This window comes from Callospermophilus lateralis, chromosome 10, assembly GCF_048772815.1.
Source record: "Callospermophilus lateralis isolate mCalLat2 chromosome 10, mCalLat2.hap1, whole genome shotgun sequence".
NCBI classification, from domain to species: domain Eukaryota; kingdom Metazoa; phylum Chordata; class Mammalia; order Rodentia; family Sciuridae; genus Callospermophilus; species Callospermophilus lateralis.
In genome coordinates, this window is record NC_135314.1 from 118916353 (window position 1) to 118931844 (window position 15492).

At 36.2% G+C, this 15492-nt stretch overlaps 1 protein-coding gene across 11 annotated transcripts in view; it reads left to right on the forward strand.

Moving 5' to 3' along the window:
• Tfdp2 (transcription factor Dp-2) overlaps nucleotides 1–15492 on the forward strand; it is a 164528-nt gene that overhangs the window by 130463 nt on the left and 18573 nt on the right. For 9 of the 11 annotated variants that reach the window (XM_076868871.2, XM_076868878.2, XM_076868873.2 and 6 more), the window contains 3 exons: nucleotides 4998–5160; nucleotides 10028–10174; nucleotides 13870–13938. In XM_076868871.2, the coding sequence (XP_076724986.1) occupies nucleotides 4998–5160; nucleotides 10028–10174; nucleotides 13870–13938 (379 nt within the window). The remainder of the gene's footprint in view (nucleotides 1–4997; nucleotides 5161–10027; nucleotides 10175–13869; nucleotides 13939–15492) is intronic. The other 2 variants (XM_076868877.2, XM_076868879.2) reach the window with 1 other exon arrangement.

A 15492-nucleotide genomic window follows, 5' to 3' on the forward strand; every position in this document is an offset into this window, starting at 1 on the left:
TCAAGAGTATGATCATCAGCATTTAGTAGCTATTAAAAGTCTAGTTAGTCCTTTAAATGTTACCTGTATATGACAACAGAGGGCAAACCAAATAAGTGATTACTGAGAACTACCCTGTGATTATCTTAATGCTGGCTTAAAAAAAAAAAAAAAAAAAAAGAAAGACCTAAAATTAGATGAAAAACAACCCTGTTTCATTCCTGGCTTTTAAAAAGCATATAACCACCAAGTTGAGAATTTATTTTCTTTAGTAAGCCATTATCTACTTTTTAGCTTGAATATAAAGCCTCATACACAACATTTTCTTTCAAAATAACTCCTGCATTTGTTTTTAGCAGTCTTTATTTACTTTTGCACATGTACTAATTATATAAATTAGTGTATGAAAAGCCATTGGTTATCTAAATATGCCAAATTCTAGTTGCAAATCGACATAGAGGAGGTTTTGTATTGAAATGTATTTTGTTGGTGGTGTGCTCTTCCATTGATAGGTATAGGAGGTATAGTTACTCTTCATGGTATGACTATCACTGATAATTAATGCCTGTCATTGTGGGTTGCATTTAAAGTACATTTGTCGCTTCTTTCAAATAATACTTTCCCTCATCTTCGGCTTGGTTTCCTGGAGGTATGGTCCTTGTAGAAACCTGGAATAAATGCTTGCTCCTTTTTTTTTGATTAGTATTCAAGGTGATGAACTTGTTTCCATCTTCTTCCAAAGGTCTTCTGTTTTAAAAAGACACCTAGAAGTTCATGAATTTAAACATTTGTGGTGGGTTTGTATATTGCAATTATTATAACTATCGAAACTTTAATTGTCTGGCTTTGGTCAGGGGGCCAGTTGACTCTTTTGACATGACGGTAGTAGTCTTGAATACCTTATTATTTGGAATGACTAAGATGTTCCAAGTTCATCTTGAATTTTTCCTTCCCTAAACATGGGAGCACCATTGCTCTGAGAAACCCTAATTTCTTTAAATGAGAATGTATGTCACACTTCAGTTTGGGGTATTGTGGTGATCATTGCTACTAGGTTGCTAATTTTTTCTAGTCCTTTTAAATGAATGGATCTAAGAGACATATACATACCAAGATACAGTATTTCATGGGTTCATATTAATAGTTTTAATTCAAATCTTATATGGTCTGAAAGTCCTGGTTTTTAAAGATGTTGGGATGAAAGGGATGGTAGAAGTAAAGTAAATGATGGTTATGCATTGGTTTTATTCTGTATTACATGCTCAACGCACCTAAATAATTCTACTGATATTACCACTAATGTGATTATTGAGAACATTAGTTTCATTTTGGTTTTTGTTTGGTTTTGGTGTTAGGGATTTAACCAAGGGCCTTGTGGATGCTAGGCAAGAGCTCATTACTATGGAACTGCATCCCCAACCCCAGTTTCTTTTTATATACATTCTCCTCATTTTTCTCCACTTTTAAAGTAACTGTAACTATCTACTGTGGATCACAAACTCATTTAGATACTGTATTCTGTCCCTTTGAGCCCTCAGTTTTTCCATGTGTACAGGTGACTGTATATTTAATACTCACCAGGTCTCATGTCAGTGCCCTAGTGTCCAAAGCTTGTCCTCTAGCTGTTTCCTCAGAAGGGGCTGGTATGCAGGTAATCCCTGAGGTTGTACCTCTTATCTTTGAATGAAAGTCAGTGAATATAAAGTTCTTGACTCATACTTTCTTTGTTTCTTAAATATGTTTATTTCCTTCTGGTATGTACCTCCTATTGAAAAAGCTGATGCCCTTTTCTTCTAGATGTCCAAAGTATTCTACTTTACTGGAATGATTTGGTATTTGTCATTCTAGGTTGATATTCTCGTTTTTTAAAATTTCATGAATTACAGCATTCCCTATTAATTATTCCCTTAAAACAGGTATGGATGTGACAATATTTATTGTTTTCTTCTTGAACCTGAATTTTGGGAACCATATGTGCTAGATTGTTCCAATACTCTAGTCCTTATTGTGGGACCCATGTACTCAGCTGGTATTTGAGAGGACAGAACTCCTCCTCAGTTCAACTGAGGCTCAAAATTGGCAGCTGTACTTCTAGTAAACTCTTTTGGCTATTATGAAGTTATCCTATTCTCAGGTCCACTATATAGGGCCCCCTAAATTTTTCTTTTTCTACTCAGACACTGGTATGTAGGCCTTTTGGCTAAAAACCAAAAGGGTTTGTATTCCTGTCTATAGGAGCTTTATGTTTCCTCATTTTGTTGTGTTTTTGACAGTAGGTATTCAGTTTTTTGTTTTTTTTAAAGACGGAGACTAGGCAGAGATACACACAAGAGTTTGTTTTTGTTTTTTTTTAAAGAAAGAGTGAGAGAGAGGAGAGAGAGGGAGAGAGAATTTTAATATTTATTTTTTAGTATTTGTCTGTATGTGGTGCTGAGGATCGAACCCCGGCCGCACGCATGCCAGGCAAGCGCGCTACCGCTTGAGCCACATCCCCAGCCCAGTTCAGTTTTGCTATATAGTTGTGGTGTCTGTTTTTATGTCTCCTATAAGCTGTAGGCTCATATATTCAGCTACCTATTAAGTATATCCATTCGGAGCTGGGCACTATGGTACAGGCCTGTAATCCCAGTGGCTCAGAAGGCTGAGACAGGAGGATCACAAGTTCAAAGCCAGCCTCAGCCTCAGCAACAGCAAGCAACTCAGTGAGACCCTGTTTCTCAGTAAAATACAAAATAGGGCTAGGGCTGTTGCTCAGTGGTCGAGTGCCCCTGAGTTCAATCCCTGGTACTTCCCTCCTCCAAAAATATACATATACATCCATTCATATGTTATACAGGCTAATTAAACTCAACATCATTGCTACCCAGTGGAAATATAATGCTGACCACCTTTCTGAGAGCTAATTTAAAAAGTAAAAAGTGGATATAGCTTAGTGGTATAGTTTCCTGCCTAGCATGTGCAAATTCTGGGTTCAGTTTACCACAAAAATATCAAAGAAACACATGAAACTCATTGTAATGCAGGTTGAACATCCCTAATCCAAAAATCCAAAATGCTCCATAACTTGAAACTTTTTGAGTGCTACCATAACACTACAAGTGGAAAGATCCACACCATGAAAGTTTGTTTCATGCACAAAATTGTTAAAATATTATGTAAAAGTTATTGTCGTGCTTTATATATAAATTGTATATGACACATAAGTGAATTTCATGTTTTAGACTCAGGTGCCATCCCTAAGATGTGATAGATGTGCAAATATTCCAAAATGTAAAAAAAATTTGAAATTTTAAATGCTTCTGGTCCCTGGCATTTTGAATAAAAGATACTAATCCTGTATTATCTTTTATTTAACCCAGTATATCTAAAATATTATATTTTAATGTGAAGCTTATGTAAAATTTATGAGATCTTTTATATTCACTGCTCAAGTCTTTGAAATTCAGTGTGTATTTTAAGCTTCTGTCTTATTTCTGAGTTCCCTATTTCTCTCCTTGAAACTCTCCATGTCAATCAGTTGCTTAGTTCTTCTGTTTTTTAACTTGAGAATTTTTGCAGTTCCATCGCTTCTCCAACCTAATCACTGCCCCTGTCTCAGGGCTCACTGTTTCTTGACTGGATCGTGGCAGTAGCCTCTCAGCTGATCTTGCTGTCACTGCCTTTCCCCTTATAACTTCATCTCCTGCTTTGCACAGATTTATCCCTAACTGGAAAGCGCACTGTACTGCCCGCCCCTCTTATTATCATTTAGTGGTTTCACCACATTTCAATAGATAAGGAAGGTGAACCATTAGGTGCATGTAGATGGTTCTTTGGGAATATATGGAAAAGGAAGTAAATGTCCTTTTCTCATCTCATTATTTTGAAAAGTGCGTGCTTAGTGTCTGTTAAAGTGCACAACAGAAAACATGTAACTGACATTAAATATAAATGGAATATGGCGAGATGAAGTACAAGTTCCTGTGCATTGGCTCTGAAGGGCCTGGCCTTTATCTACCTTTCTTCCTCATCACTAAGTCGTACTTCACATCCAGGTATACTCATCAAACTGTACTGTTTGATGAGCTCCTGTAGACTGTTTCACCATTCATGTGTCCAGTGCTACTAATGACCCTGCCTAATAGCTTTCCTAGCTTCCTTCATGTGACAACTCCTCATTATTTGTGACTCTTCTCCAGCAAGTCACCCTCTTAGGGATCATATTAGATATTCTTCTTCCTATAGTGTTCCCAGAGTATATTGTGAATAACTGACTTGGCACTTACTGTTTATAAAATTGAAATTATCTGTCATTGTGTGTGTCTGTCTCTTCATCATCCCCCGACTCAGAATGAGGGAGTAGATCTTGCTTTAGTTTTGTATTTCTGTTTTTTGGCATAGAGTTGATGATACTCAGTAGAACTAAGTTGAACCTCCTCCAAATGTTAAAAATTAAGTTATCAAAGTTTAGGCTTTGGCATTGACCAAATTTAATTAAAGACTTAGATCCAATTCCAGTGACTTTCAGTTAAAAGTTGAATAGGGGCTGGGGATATAGTTCCATTGTAGAGCATATAGGTAGCATGCATAGGCCCTGGGGCCAATCCCAGCACCACACACACCAAAAAAAGTTGAATAGATAAACCCAAGAACAGTGATGCTTTTAATTTCAGAAAAACTAATATCCATAATTAAAAATAAGTATTAATGGTTCTATCAGCTCTAAAAAGGCCAGGGTTTTTATCATTTTTCACTTATTTCCAGTGTCTGTAACAGTATCTGGCACGTAGTAGTAATTCATTAATAAATATTCGTTGAGTAAATGAATGATATATATACAAAAGCACTATATACTTTATTAGGCTTTTAAGACAAAAATTAATTTTAAAACATTTCCTATTATCTATTTAAATTTTTACAACTTGAAGCAAATACTAAATTGCTATCCTCTTGCATTATCTTACAGAGTTTTGTGAAGGAAGTCATTGGTAAGTATGATGGAATATAAATTTTGTTTTCATAATTTTTTTCTCTTCTAGTAAACGAAGCAAAAAAGGAGATAAAAATGGAAAAGGCTTGAGACATTTTTCTATGAAAGTATGTGAGAAAGTTCAGCGTAAAGGTACAACATCATATAATGAAGTAGCTGATGAGCTGGTTTCAGAGTTCACCAATTCCAACAACCACTTGGCAGCTGATTCGGTAGGTTGATCATTAACTTGATATGGAGTAACAATGCTACTACAGTTTACTTGTTCGGGTTGTCTGTGTGATAAATTTGAGGAATCATATAAGCTAGAGCATCCTCAATAAGCTAGGAGTTTTTTTTCATATTATAGATTGCAGGAGTTTAAAATAAAAATTGGGGGGTTTCTAATGGAACATGCTTTTTTTGAACATGATCTCCTCTTCAGTGGCTTCATATACATTTCTGAACTTTACTGTTTCATCAGTGTCTAAGTCAATAAGAAAATGTCACTTTTTATTGGAAAAATCATACATGGACATGCTTATTAACATTCCAGTTCTATAAGAGTGTGTATTAGAAATTACTCCCTTCTCCCACAGTCCCCATTCATAGGTAATATCATTCTTAATTAATATTCACTTACACCTGCTTGAATATCTTTCTAGAATTCTTTTATGAATACATGTGATAAAATTTATTTCCTTTTTGTTTTAAACACAGAAGTGATAATGCTTTGCATGCTGCATTCTTTATTAATGCATGTTAGAGACTGTTCTTTAAGCTGTAGAAATCATTCTCACTTTTTTCAGGCAAAATAAAGTTACAGAGGGAAATGTACATAGTATACAATTAGATTATTTTTTTCTTACTTTTTGGTAGATAGTTACATACAGTCAAGGAATAGAATTCTTTGAGTTTTGGTAGTTATGTGCACCTGTGAAACCACTACCACAGTCGAGATGCACAACCTCCCCATGACTTCCAGTAGGTTCTTTGAGCCCTTCAGAGCCCGTTCCTTCCTCTGCCTCCCTCCCTAAGCAAGTTGTGATCTGCTTTTTATCACTAAAGATAAAAAGTTTACATTTTACTAAATGTAATTATATTATATGTACTCTACACAAATATTAAATAATAATGCTAACTCTAGTCATAGATGTTTAATTCTTTATTGTTTGTGTGTTGGCGAGTGAACTTAGGACCTTGTGCATATTAGGCATGTGCTCTACTACTGAGCTACAGATCTGTAATTCTAAACTCTAATGCAATATGTATAGTATTTCAGCCCTCAAAGAGGATAAATATTTTAATAGGAACTATAGACTACCTGAATTTTTTTAAAAAATTAAACATTTCTTCTTGCTTCTTTTTTTGTCTTTTGTGGTTCTGGGTATTAATCCCAGACTTTATACGTGCTAGTCAAGTGTTCTACCATGAACTGATCTCCAACCCTACCTCCCTGCCACCTTTTTTTAAAAAATTGTTTATTTTTTATGTAGTGGTGGGGATTGAACCCAGATCTTCATGAATGCTAGGCAAGTGCTTTAAAACTGAGCTATCTCCCCAGCCCCTTCAACTCTTTTTAAATTTAATTTTGAGACAAATCTTTACTTAGTTGCTGAGGCTGGCCTTGAACTTGCAATCCTCCTGCCTCAGCTTCCTGTAAGTAGTTGATATTACAAATATGCACCACAACACCAGTCTTGCTCTCTTTTCTTAAGAAAATATCAGAAATGGACATTGAATTTAATCAAATTATGGTTTCCTGAGAATTTTAGAATTTTTACATTAATATGCATAAGTGAGGTTTCTGTTTTTGTTTGTTAACCATCTTTGTAGTCTGGCTTGGTAGTAGTAAGCTGGCTTAATAAAATGAATTTAGAGGCCTTCTTTTTTGTATACTTCATTAAAGGTTTAATAACATTGAATGTCAATTTCAGTTCCCTAAAATTGTACAGATATTACCTGTGAAACCGTCTAATCCTGATGATTTGGTGAGAGGGTATATCTTAGGTAACTTTCTCCATTTATTCTTTGGTAATTACTCATTCTAGAATTTCTGTCTCCAATAGGTTCAGTTTGGTATTTTCTGAAGATCTTCCATCTCATCCATATTCTCAAAATTATTAGAATTATTTTTCCAAAAGAACCTTTTCTTGGTTTTGTTTACACCAACCTTCTGATTTGTGTTTCTAGGTTTTTGTTTTGTTTTTGTAGTGCCGGGGATTGAGCCCAGAGTATGCATGCTAGGCAAACACTCCACTACTGAGCCACAGTGATGGCCCCTTTTGTTGCCTTTTACCCTTGTAGACTATGATGTATACTTTATATAGTTTAATTATTTTTGTTTAGTAATGAAAGTCTTTATGGCTATATACTTTATATAGTTTAATTATTTTTACTAAACAAAAATAATTAAACTATATAAAGTATACATCATAGTCTACCCTTGTAACTAGTTTATATAGTTTAATTATTTTTGTTTAGTAATGAAAGTCTTTATGGCTATGACTTTTCCCCTTTAGCATTTTTTGGTTCTATTCCTTTGATTCTGATTTTTTTTTTTTTTTTTTTTTTTTTGGTACCGGGGATTCAACCCAAGGGTACTTAACCACTGAACCACATCACTAGCCCTTTTTATGTTTTGAGACAGGGTCTTGCTAACTTGCTTATGGCTTTGATAAATTTCTGTGGCTGGTTTTGAACTTGAAATCCTCCTGCTTCAGCCTCCTGAACTGCTGAGATTACAGGCATGTATCCCCATACCCAGCTGATATATTATTCTTTATATATTCTCTAACTTTAGTTTTAATGTCCTTTTTGACTAAGAACATTGGAGTTTTATAATTTCAGGGGATAGGGATTTTTGTTTGTTGCCATAGGTGTTGAGTTGAACCTTTTCTGTTTTTGGATTGCATAGAGATTTCTTTATAAGCCATTTTATGGTGGGTTTTGTTTCTTTTAATGTTCTCTGTGCACTCGAAACAGTGCATCACCTTTTGATCTGAAGTGAAAGCCAAAGTTCTCAGATCTACCAGCCCCACTATGTCTGGCCTCCATTACCTCATTGATCTCAAAGTCTTCTTCGCACTTCCCCAGTTACTACCTCTGGCCACACATTTAGTATACTCCAGCCGCATGCTGCATGAGTGTGCCAGAAGACGTCCCTGGTCAGGTCTCCATACTTGCTGTTCCCTTTGCCTTTGTGAGCATCCATCTGGCTTCTCTTTCTCCTCCTTCTGATCTTCACTCAGATGTCACTGCAGAGAAGTATTTCCTCTTAGCCTTTTTCAGCATCTCACATATACATTTTATAATCCACTCCTAGCACCCCAGGATATAAACAAAGGTTGGGTTTTTCTCTGTTCACTAAGTGTTACTTTTCTGATGATTTGGAAAATTTATACTCTGTAATTTTTTAGTTGGTTATCTTTATAACTTATAACTCTAAGTAACATACTTAATATTTTACTTTTTATCATCTGTAATAGTACCTGTTGCTGGGCACTGTGGTGCACACCTGTAATCCAGTGACATGGGAGGTCGAGGCAGGAGGATGGCAAGTTCAAAGCCAACCTCAAAAATGATTGGGAATGGGGTCTAGAGCTGTAACTCAGTGACAGAGCACTTGCCTAGAAAGTGCGAGGCACTAGTTTCGATCCTTAGCACCACATACAAATAACCAAATAAAATAAAGGTATGTTGTCCATATACAACTACAAAAAATATTTTTTTAAAAAGGATTGGGGATGTGGGAAAGACCCCCCCACACACACACACACAGAAAAAAAAAACCAAACCAAAACAGTAGCTGTTGATTATGGAAGTGTAATAAATTAATATGCTATACTTATCGCCATCTTTCTCTTCCACCACAAGACTTAGATTAGATATATCAGTACTAATTGTTAAAGAAAAATATTTTTATAGTTGTTTTATAACTTCAAATAAATATACTGTGCTGAAAGCTCTATTGTTACATCATTATCTACTTTGAACAGTGCCCATATCCCTTCCAGTATCAAAGAGAAGAAACCAGGAACCCTTCCTCACTGCCTCCACCTGTTATTTGTTGTTATGTTATTTCTATAATGTCAGGATTTCTCATATTTACATTCAGTTCTATAACCTAAGTTTCCCCTTTACTTTAGATTATTTTAAATTTAGATGATTTCAGTGTTATTCCCCCATCCTGTATTATCATGGCATTTAATTGGCTGGAGTTTGTTCTTAGAAGCTACCTGCCCTCTTGCTCTATAATGTAAGACAACACAATTTCTTCATTGAGAAAGTCTTGCTACAAAAAAAGAAAGCTCAGCCAAACTAAGTGTGTTTTATGGTGATTGTAATTATATTGTGGTGCAAGTTCCTATTCTCATTGTAGACTGAAAACAACTTAGTAATCATTACTGCTCCAACCTTATCTAGAACTGAAAACATGCATTTTGTTGTTGTTGTTGTTGTTGTTGCTGATTAAACCCAGTGCCTTTGCGTGCTAGGTAAGCACTCTCCTACTGAGCTATATCCCAGCCATTTTTTATTTTTTATTTTGAGGCAGGTTCTTACTAAGTTGCTGAAGTTGACTTTACAGTCCTTCTGCTTCAGCCTCTCAAGTAGCTGGAATTATAGACACATATCCTTGATTTTTTTAGTCTAAAATTAAGGCTTTAGAATGCTTTACCTCCACTACTCTCTTCTGATATAGCTATTATTATCTTCGTTTGTATTAGTTTTGTGCATATTCTGGACTCTGGGATTTTTTTTAATATGGTGAATATTAGTTGAAATTTATTCATGTTTTTACTTTCAAGTTTTTCTTAATTCTGTCCTACATTTCCAAGTTCCCTTAAATGATATATCTTCTACCTGAAGAAATCCTTTTAGTATTTTTTAATGTTGATCTGATGGTAACATAATATTTATAAAATTATTTTATGTTTTATAGTTTAAAAGTATCTTTATTATTTAATTTTGAAGGATATTTTCAATAGGCATAGAATGAATTCAGCACTTCAAAGATATTATGTTTTAATTTAGTATATTAACATCACATGATTATACCTTTACCCTTAAAATTTATTGCTCAATAAAAATATTTTTCAGCAGGCTTATGATCAGAAGAACATTAGACGAAGAGTTTATGATGCTTTAAATGTGTTAATGGCAATGAACATAATTTCAAAGGAAAAGAAAGAGATCAAGTGGATTGGCCTGCCTACCAATTCTGCTCAGGAATGTCAAAACCTGGAGGTGAGAAAAACTATTTATGGGTAGTGGTTTACACTCTGTTACATCAGTGGCATTTTAATTAAAAAATATAATCACATAATATTAAGATATTCCCAACTGTTAGCTCATATATGCTATCATTTCTTTTAAAACTCTACGTAGAATTTTAAAATTAGGGAGAGCTTTAGAGATTTAGTCTCTATTTTGTATAAATGATGAAACTGAGAGTCATAAGATTTAAATGACTAGATTTAATTTTTGCTATTTCCTAGAAAAGATCTTAATTTCACTCGAATTTAATTCTAAGCACTCTAATAAATTTTAGGTGAATCATATGGTAGAAATGTTATTTTATTTGATGTTTTGATGCAGAATAATGCTGTATGGATCCGAAATATGATCAAGCTATTTATTTCCTGTGTTGATTACACAATGATCTAAATATAGCTATGAAAGTTAAACTTTTACCTTTAACATCAGAATGGCATTTCATTTGTGTCTTTATCAGAATTGGGTGGGATGTTCAGCTTACATGAATTTTTTAGAATGATGTGCACAAAATCCTTTTTAGTTATTTAGTTAACTTTAAATATTATAGAAAATCTTTCCAAATGAATATGTTCCCTGACACTGTTTCTAAATTTGTTTGACCTAGTTTTGCTATGGGGCCACAAATGAAGTAAACTGAGGTTAACAGTGGCTTTTGGAGAATAATAAAGGTTGTTGCTATGTTTTGTTCTTAGTACCTTGTCCCCCCTGCCCCCTAGAAAATAAAAAATTATTTTGTATTATATTTATGGATGGTGGGGGAAACCACACATTCATCACAGGGTACTCCCTAATGTTATTCAGGGATGGAGATGTGCCTCAGTTTGGTAGAGTGTTTGCTGAGTCTAAACAAGGCCTTGGTTCAGTTCCCTAATATCACAAATGAAAGAAAAATATGAAGTCAAAATGGGTGCAGGGGCACACACCTGTAATCCCAGTGCCTTGGGAGGCTGAAGCAAGAAGATTGAGAGTTCAAAGCCAGCCTCAGCAAAAGCAAAGCACTAAGCAACTCAGTGACCCTGTCTCTAAATAAAATACAAAATAGGCTGGGGATGTGGCTCAGTGATTGAGTGCCCCTGAATAAAATCCCTGGTACCCGTGCCCCCCAAAAAAAGAAAAAGAATGCTGAGTGCATAATCCTAGTTACTCGAGAAGCTGAGTCAGGGGGATTACAAGTTCCAGGACAGCCTGGGCAACTTAGAGAGATGCCATCTCAAAATAAAATAAAAAGGGCTGGGGATGTAGCTCAGTTTCAGAGCACTTGCCTAGCATGCACAAGGACCCTGGGTTCAATCACCAGCATCAGATAAAGAGACAAGAGACAGAGATAATTACTCATATGAAGGAGGTATGTGTAGATTCTCTGGAAAGAGCATTAAGGAAGGACTTTACCAAAGAAATAATCCCTAAGCTCAAGTCACATTGAAGGAATTGGAATTCAACAAGTGAGTAAGGGCAGGGAAGACCTTGCAGAAGCCCTGCTTGGGCTGAGACACATAGAAAACACACTCATAACTGGGTGTAGCCAGGGCACAGGCTTGGAAAGAATGTTGCCTGTAACCCATGGAAGCCATTGACAAAGAGGAGGGTTGATAGGATGTGTTTTAAAGGATCACTCTACTAGTGGGTTGGAAGTTGAATTAACAAGGAAGGAAATAGGGCAGAGAAGGGAGACTTACATGGTTTGAGTGAGGTAGTGGGGGCCTGACCTGGCAGGAGGTGGGGCACAGTGAGCAGGTGGGAGCTTGCCTCAGTTGCTGGGGAGGCTCGAGCAGCCTCTTTTCTAATGTACAAGGCCACACAGATGTCTCAGTGGATCTTACAAAGGCTAGAGTGCGGTCGTGCTTAGGGGACCTCAGTGGCAGGAGCTTCTGTCTGGTGTAGACCAGAGTCGATGGGGAGCAGACAGGAAGACATTCTTTGGAGTAGACAAGAAGATGAGTTTTTGATATGTGAAAAGATGAAAGTATAACTTTAGTTGAAAGATCTTAGTTGACTTTTATGTGGGGTTTTAGAATAGGCACCTATTTCAGTATAGAATGAGTGCTCTGATTTGCTGAGCAAAGGAGGTTGGCTTTTTAAAGACAGAAAAAAATGCTGAAGATAACAGAAATGAAAATCAAAAACTAAATTTCCATTTCACAGTTAATTTCCTTGTGAAGATTAGAACACAAGGGCTCCCATATCATGCTGGCTAACACTGGCTTGTTTGGGGATTCCAGTTATCTGCCTTAATTTCTTGGAAGGTCAAACACACAACTTAGTTTTGGCTTGGTGGTGTGGACCTTCAGAATCTGTGACTCCATTTTGGTTTGGTCTGTTGGATCTAATGTCAGAGCTCAACACATGAGCCCCATTGGACTTTTGCCTAAGAAGATAGTGAGGAACTCATGTGCAAGGAAATTCATACCCTGATACCTGTTATCTAAGTAGTTGTAAAATTGAGAAAAATAGCACTTGTTTGAAGCTGGGAAATTTGTCTGACAAGTATGTTTCGAACTACAAGTAGGAAGTGTATATTGAATATACAATATACATCTATATATTGGGATCTCTGTGTTAGCAGCTTTGTTCTAGAAAGTCAGCTAAACTGATTAATGAGATCTCTCTCCTCCTTGGGGGTGATTTGGCAAAGTCATAAATAATGGAGTCTCTGGGACTTCATTGCCTAGGTTGAAATCCTGGTTCTTGCCACTCATTAGCTGTGTGACCTTGGCAGTGCTTAACCTTTCTACTTCTGCATTTCCCTGCATGCAAAATGGACAACAACAATACTTACCTCATAAGATGTGTATGAAGATGAATTAAGATAATGTGTATAAACGCTTAATTGAATGCTAGGACATGTAAAAGCTAAGTGCTGCTATTACTTTGATTAGAACTTGAGTAATAAAAGCAACAAATACTGCACAGCAAGTACAGTCATGCGTGACCACAGGGATACATTCTAAAAATATGCATGGTTGGTTGATTTCATTGTTGTATGAACACCTAAAGTGTCCTTAAGAAAACCTTATGGCATAGGTCATTCGCTGTGACCTTATGATGTAATCAAGAGACAGGATAAGCGTGAGGTATATGTGGCTGCTGCCAGTAACTATTTTATAGTGAACTTTTTTTTAATGAGTAGATGGAATGCACTTGAAAATAACAAAAAAACATAGTACAGTAAACCAGTAACATAAACCAGTAAGTCACTTATGATCATTATCAAGCGTTTTATACTATACATAATTATATGTGCTAATTTTTATGCAACTGGCAGCAAAATGGGTTTGTTTACACCAGCATCACCAGAATACATGAGTTGTGCAGTGTGCTAGTAGGTGGTAGGAATTCCTCAGCTCCATTATAACCTTGCAGGACCACCGTCATACATGTGTCCAAAATGTACTGAAATGTCACTGTGAGGTCTGTGACATATTCATTAAAGGGATGGATTTCAGTTTTGACAACTGTTGCCACAGTTCTACTATTGCAACCTGCTTTCATATCCCAAGGTCCTCCCCCCACCCCGCCCTCCAAAAAAAAGGTGTGATTTGCCTTTGCAGTTAAAATGGGTTGGTTCTTTAAGAAAATTCTTAATGTATCAGAATAGGAACATGAAAAGAAAGTGGTACTTTATGTTTTATGTATTTTCATATTGTTTTATAACTTATATTTTAAAGATAGAGAAGCAGAGGCGAATAGAACGAATAAAGCAGAAGAGGGCCCAGCTACAAGAACTTCTCCTGCAGGTAAGGAGCCTGGGGTGTCTAGCGCTTCCCTGCCCATCTTCTCTTCCTCCTCGTACTTGCTCTCACAGTCCTTATGGACAGGTTCAGTGGTGCACACCCAACTACAGAGAAGGCTGAGGTGGGAGGATCTCAGGCCAGTCTGAGAACTTGGTGAGACCCTATCTCAAAATAAAATTAAAAAAAAAAAAAAAGCCAGGTGCAGTGGCACACACCTATAATCCCAGTGGCTAGGGAGACTGAGGCAGGAGTATCATGAGCTCAAAGCCAGGTTTAGCAACTTTGCAAGGCCCTAAGCAACTCAGCAAGACCCTGTCTCTAAATAAAATATAAAAAAGGGCTGGGGGGCTGGGAATGTGGCTCAAGTGGTAGCGCGCTCGTCTGGCATGCGTGCGGCCCAGGTTCGATCCTCAGCACCACATACCAACAAAGATATTGTGTCTGCCAATAACTAAAAAATAAATAAATAAATACTTTTTTTTTTAAAAAAAGAATGTCTATGGGGAGGCTATTAAAAAATAAATAAATAAATAAATAAAAATTAAAAAGGGCTGGGGATGTGGCTCAGTGGTCGAATGCCCCTGAGTTCAATCCCAGATACCAAACAATAAGAGTCTCCATGCTTCTGGGTTCAATCTCAGTACCACTAAATAAATAAATAAGTGGATATTTTGTAATTGTGGTGCTTTTGGTAGTGTGATAGGAGCACACCAGCATGGACTCTCCATCCTAGCTCATTGCCAGTAAAGGCTCAGCCATTCAGGGGACCCTTCTGGGTCACCCATTCCCTACCCGTCACACTTTGAGCTTCTCAGGCCTGGGTATGGTTCATTATGGAGCAGTTCACTTTGGGTCTCATCCTTACCCTGGACATAAACTATGAATAAAGCAGAAGAGGGCCCAGCTACAAGAACTTCTCCTATCAGGGGAGGGGTCTTGTGTTTATTTTCTCTCTAACTCAGAATATCAAAAGTAAAGCTAATTAAATTTTAAGTATTTTAAGTTAATCAAATCCACCAATAATACCCATTATCAGTGAATGACAGAATGGTTTGAAATGATTGTAATATGATAAGATTCACAAAAATACCAACAATTAAAATGCATTTCTGTTTCAGAAAATAAATCTTATGTTTGATCCCCAATATGCAAAAACAGAAAAATAAAAAAAGAAATTTTACAGTTTAATAAAGATCTCTGTAGTCATCTTTTTTTTTTTGATAATTGCCTAGAATTTAGATTATTTTAAGAAGTATTGTAGAACCCTTGTATGAAATCATGTGAGACTAAATTGTAGGGTATATTTTATTATTTTTTTCTTTTTTAGAAGTTACAGTTGGTGTTAAAATTTACTTCAGGCAGGAAGTACATTTGGGCCAGTTTCAATGTAATAGGATCAACTTTGTACGGTGAACCAGAGAGCCTTATGCTTTTGTCTTTCGCAGGGAGATGTCTTTATATGAAAAACATTACCACCAATTCACTTTTTTGATTTAATTTTTTATTTAATCCACCTTTGAGAAATAAAGATAGCAATAAGTTCCCAAATATTATAGC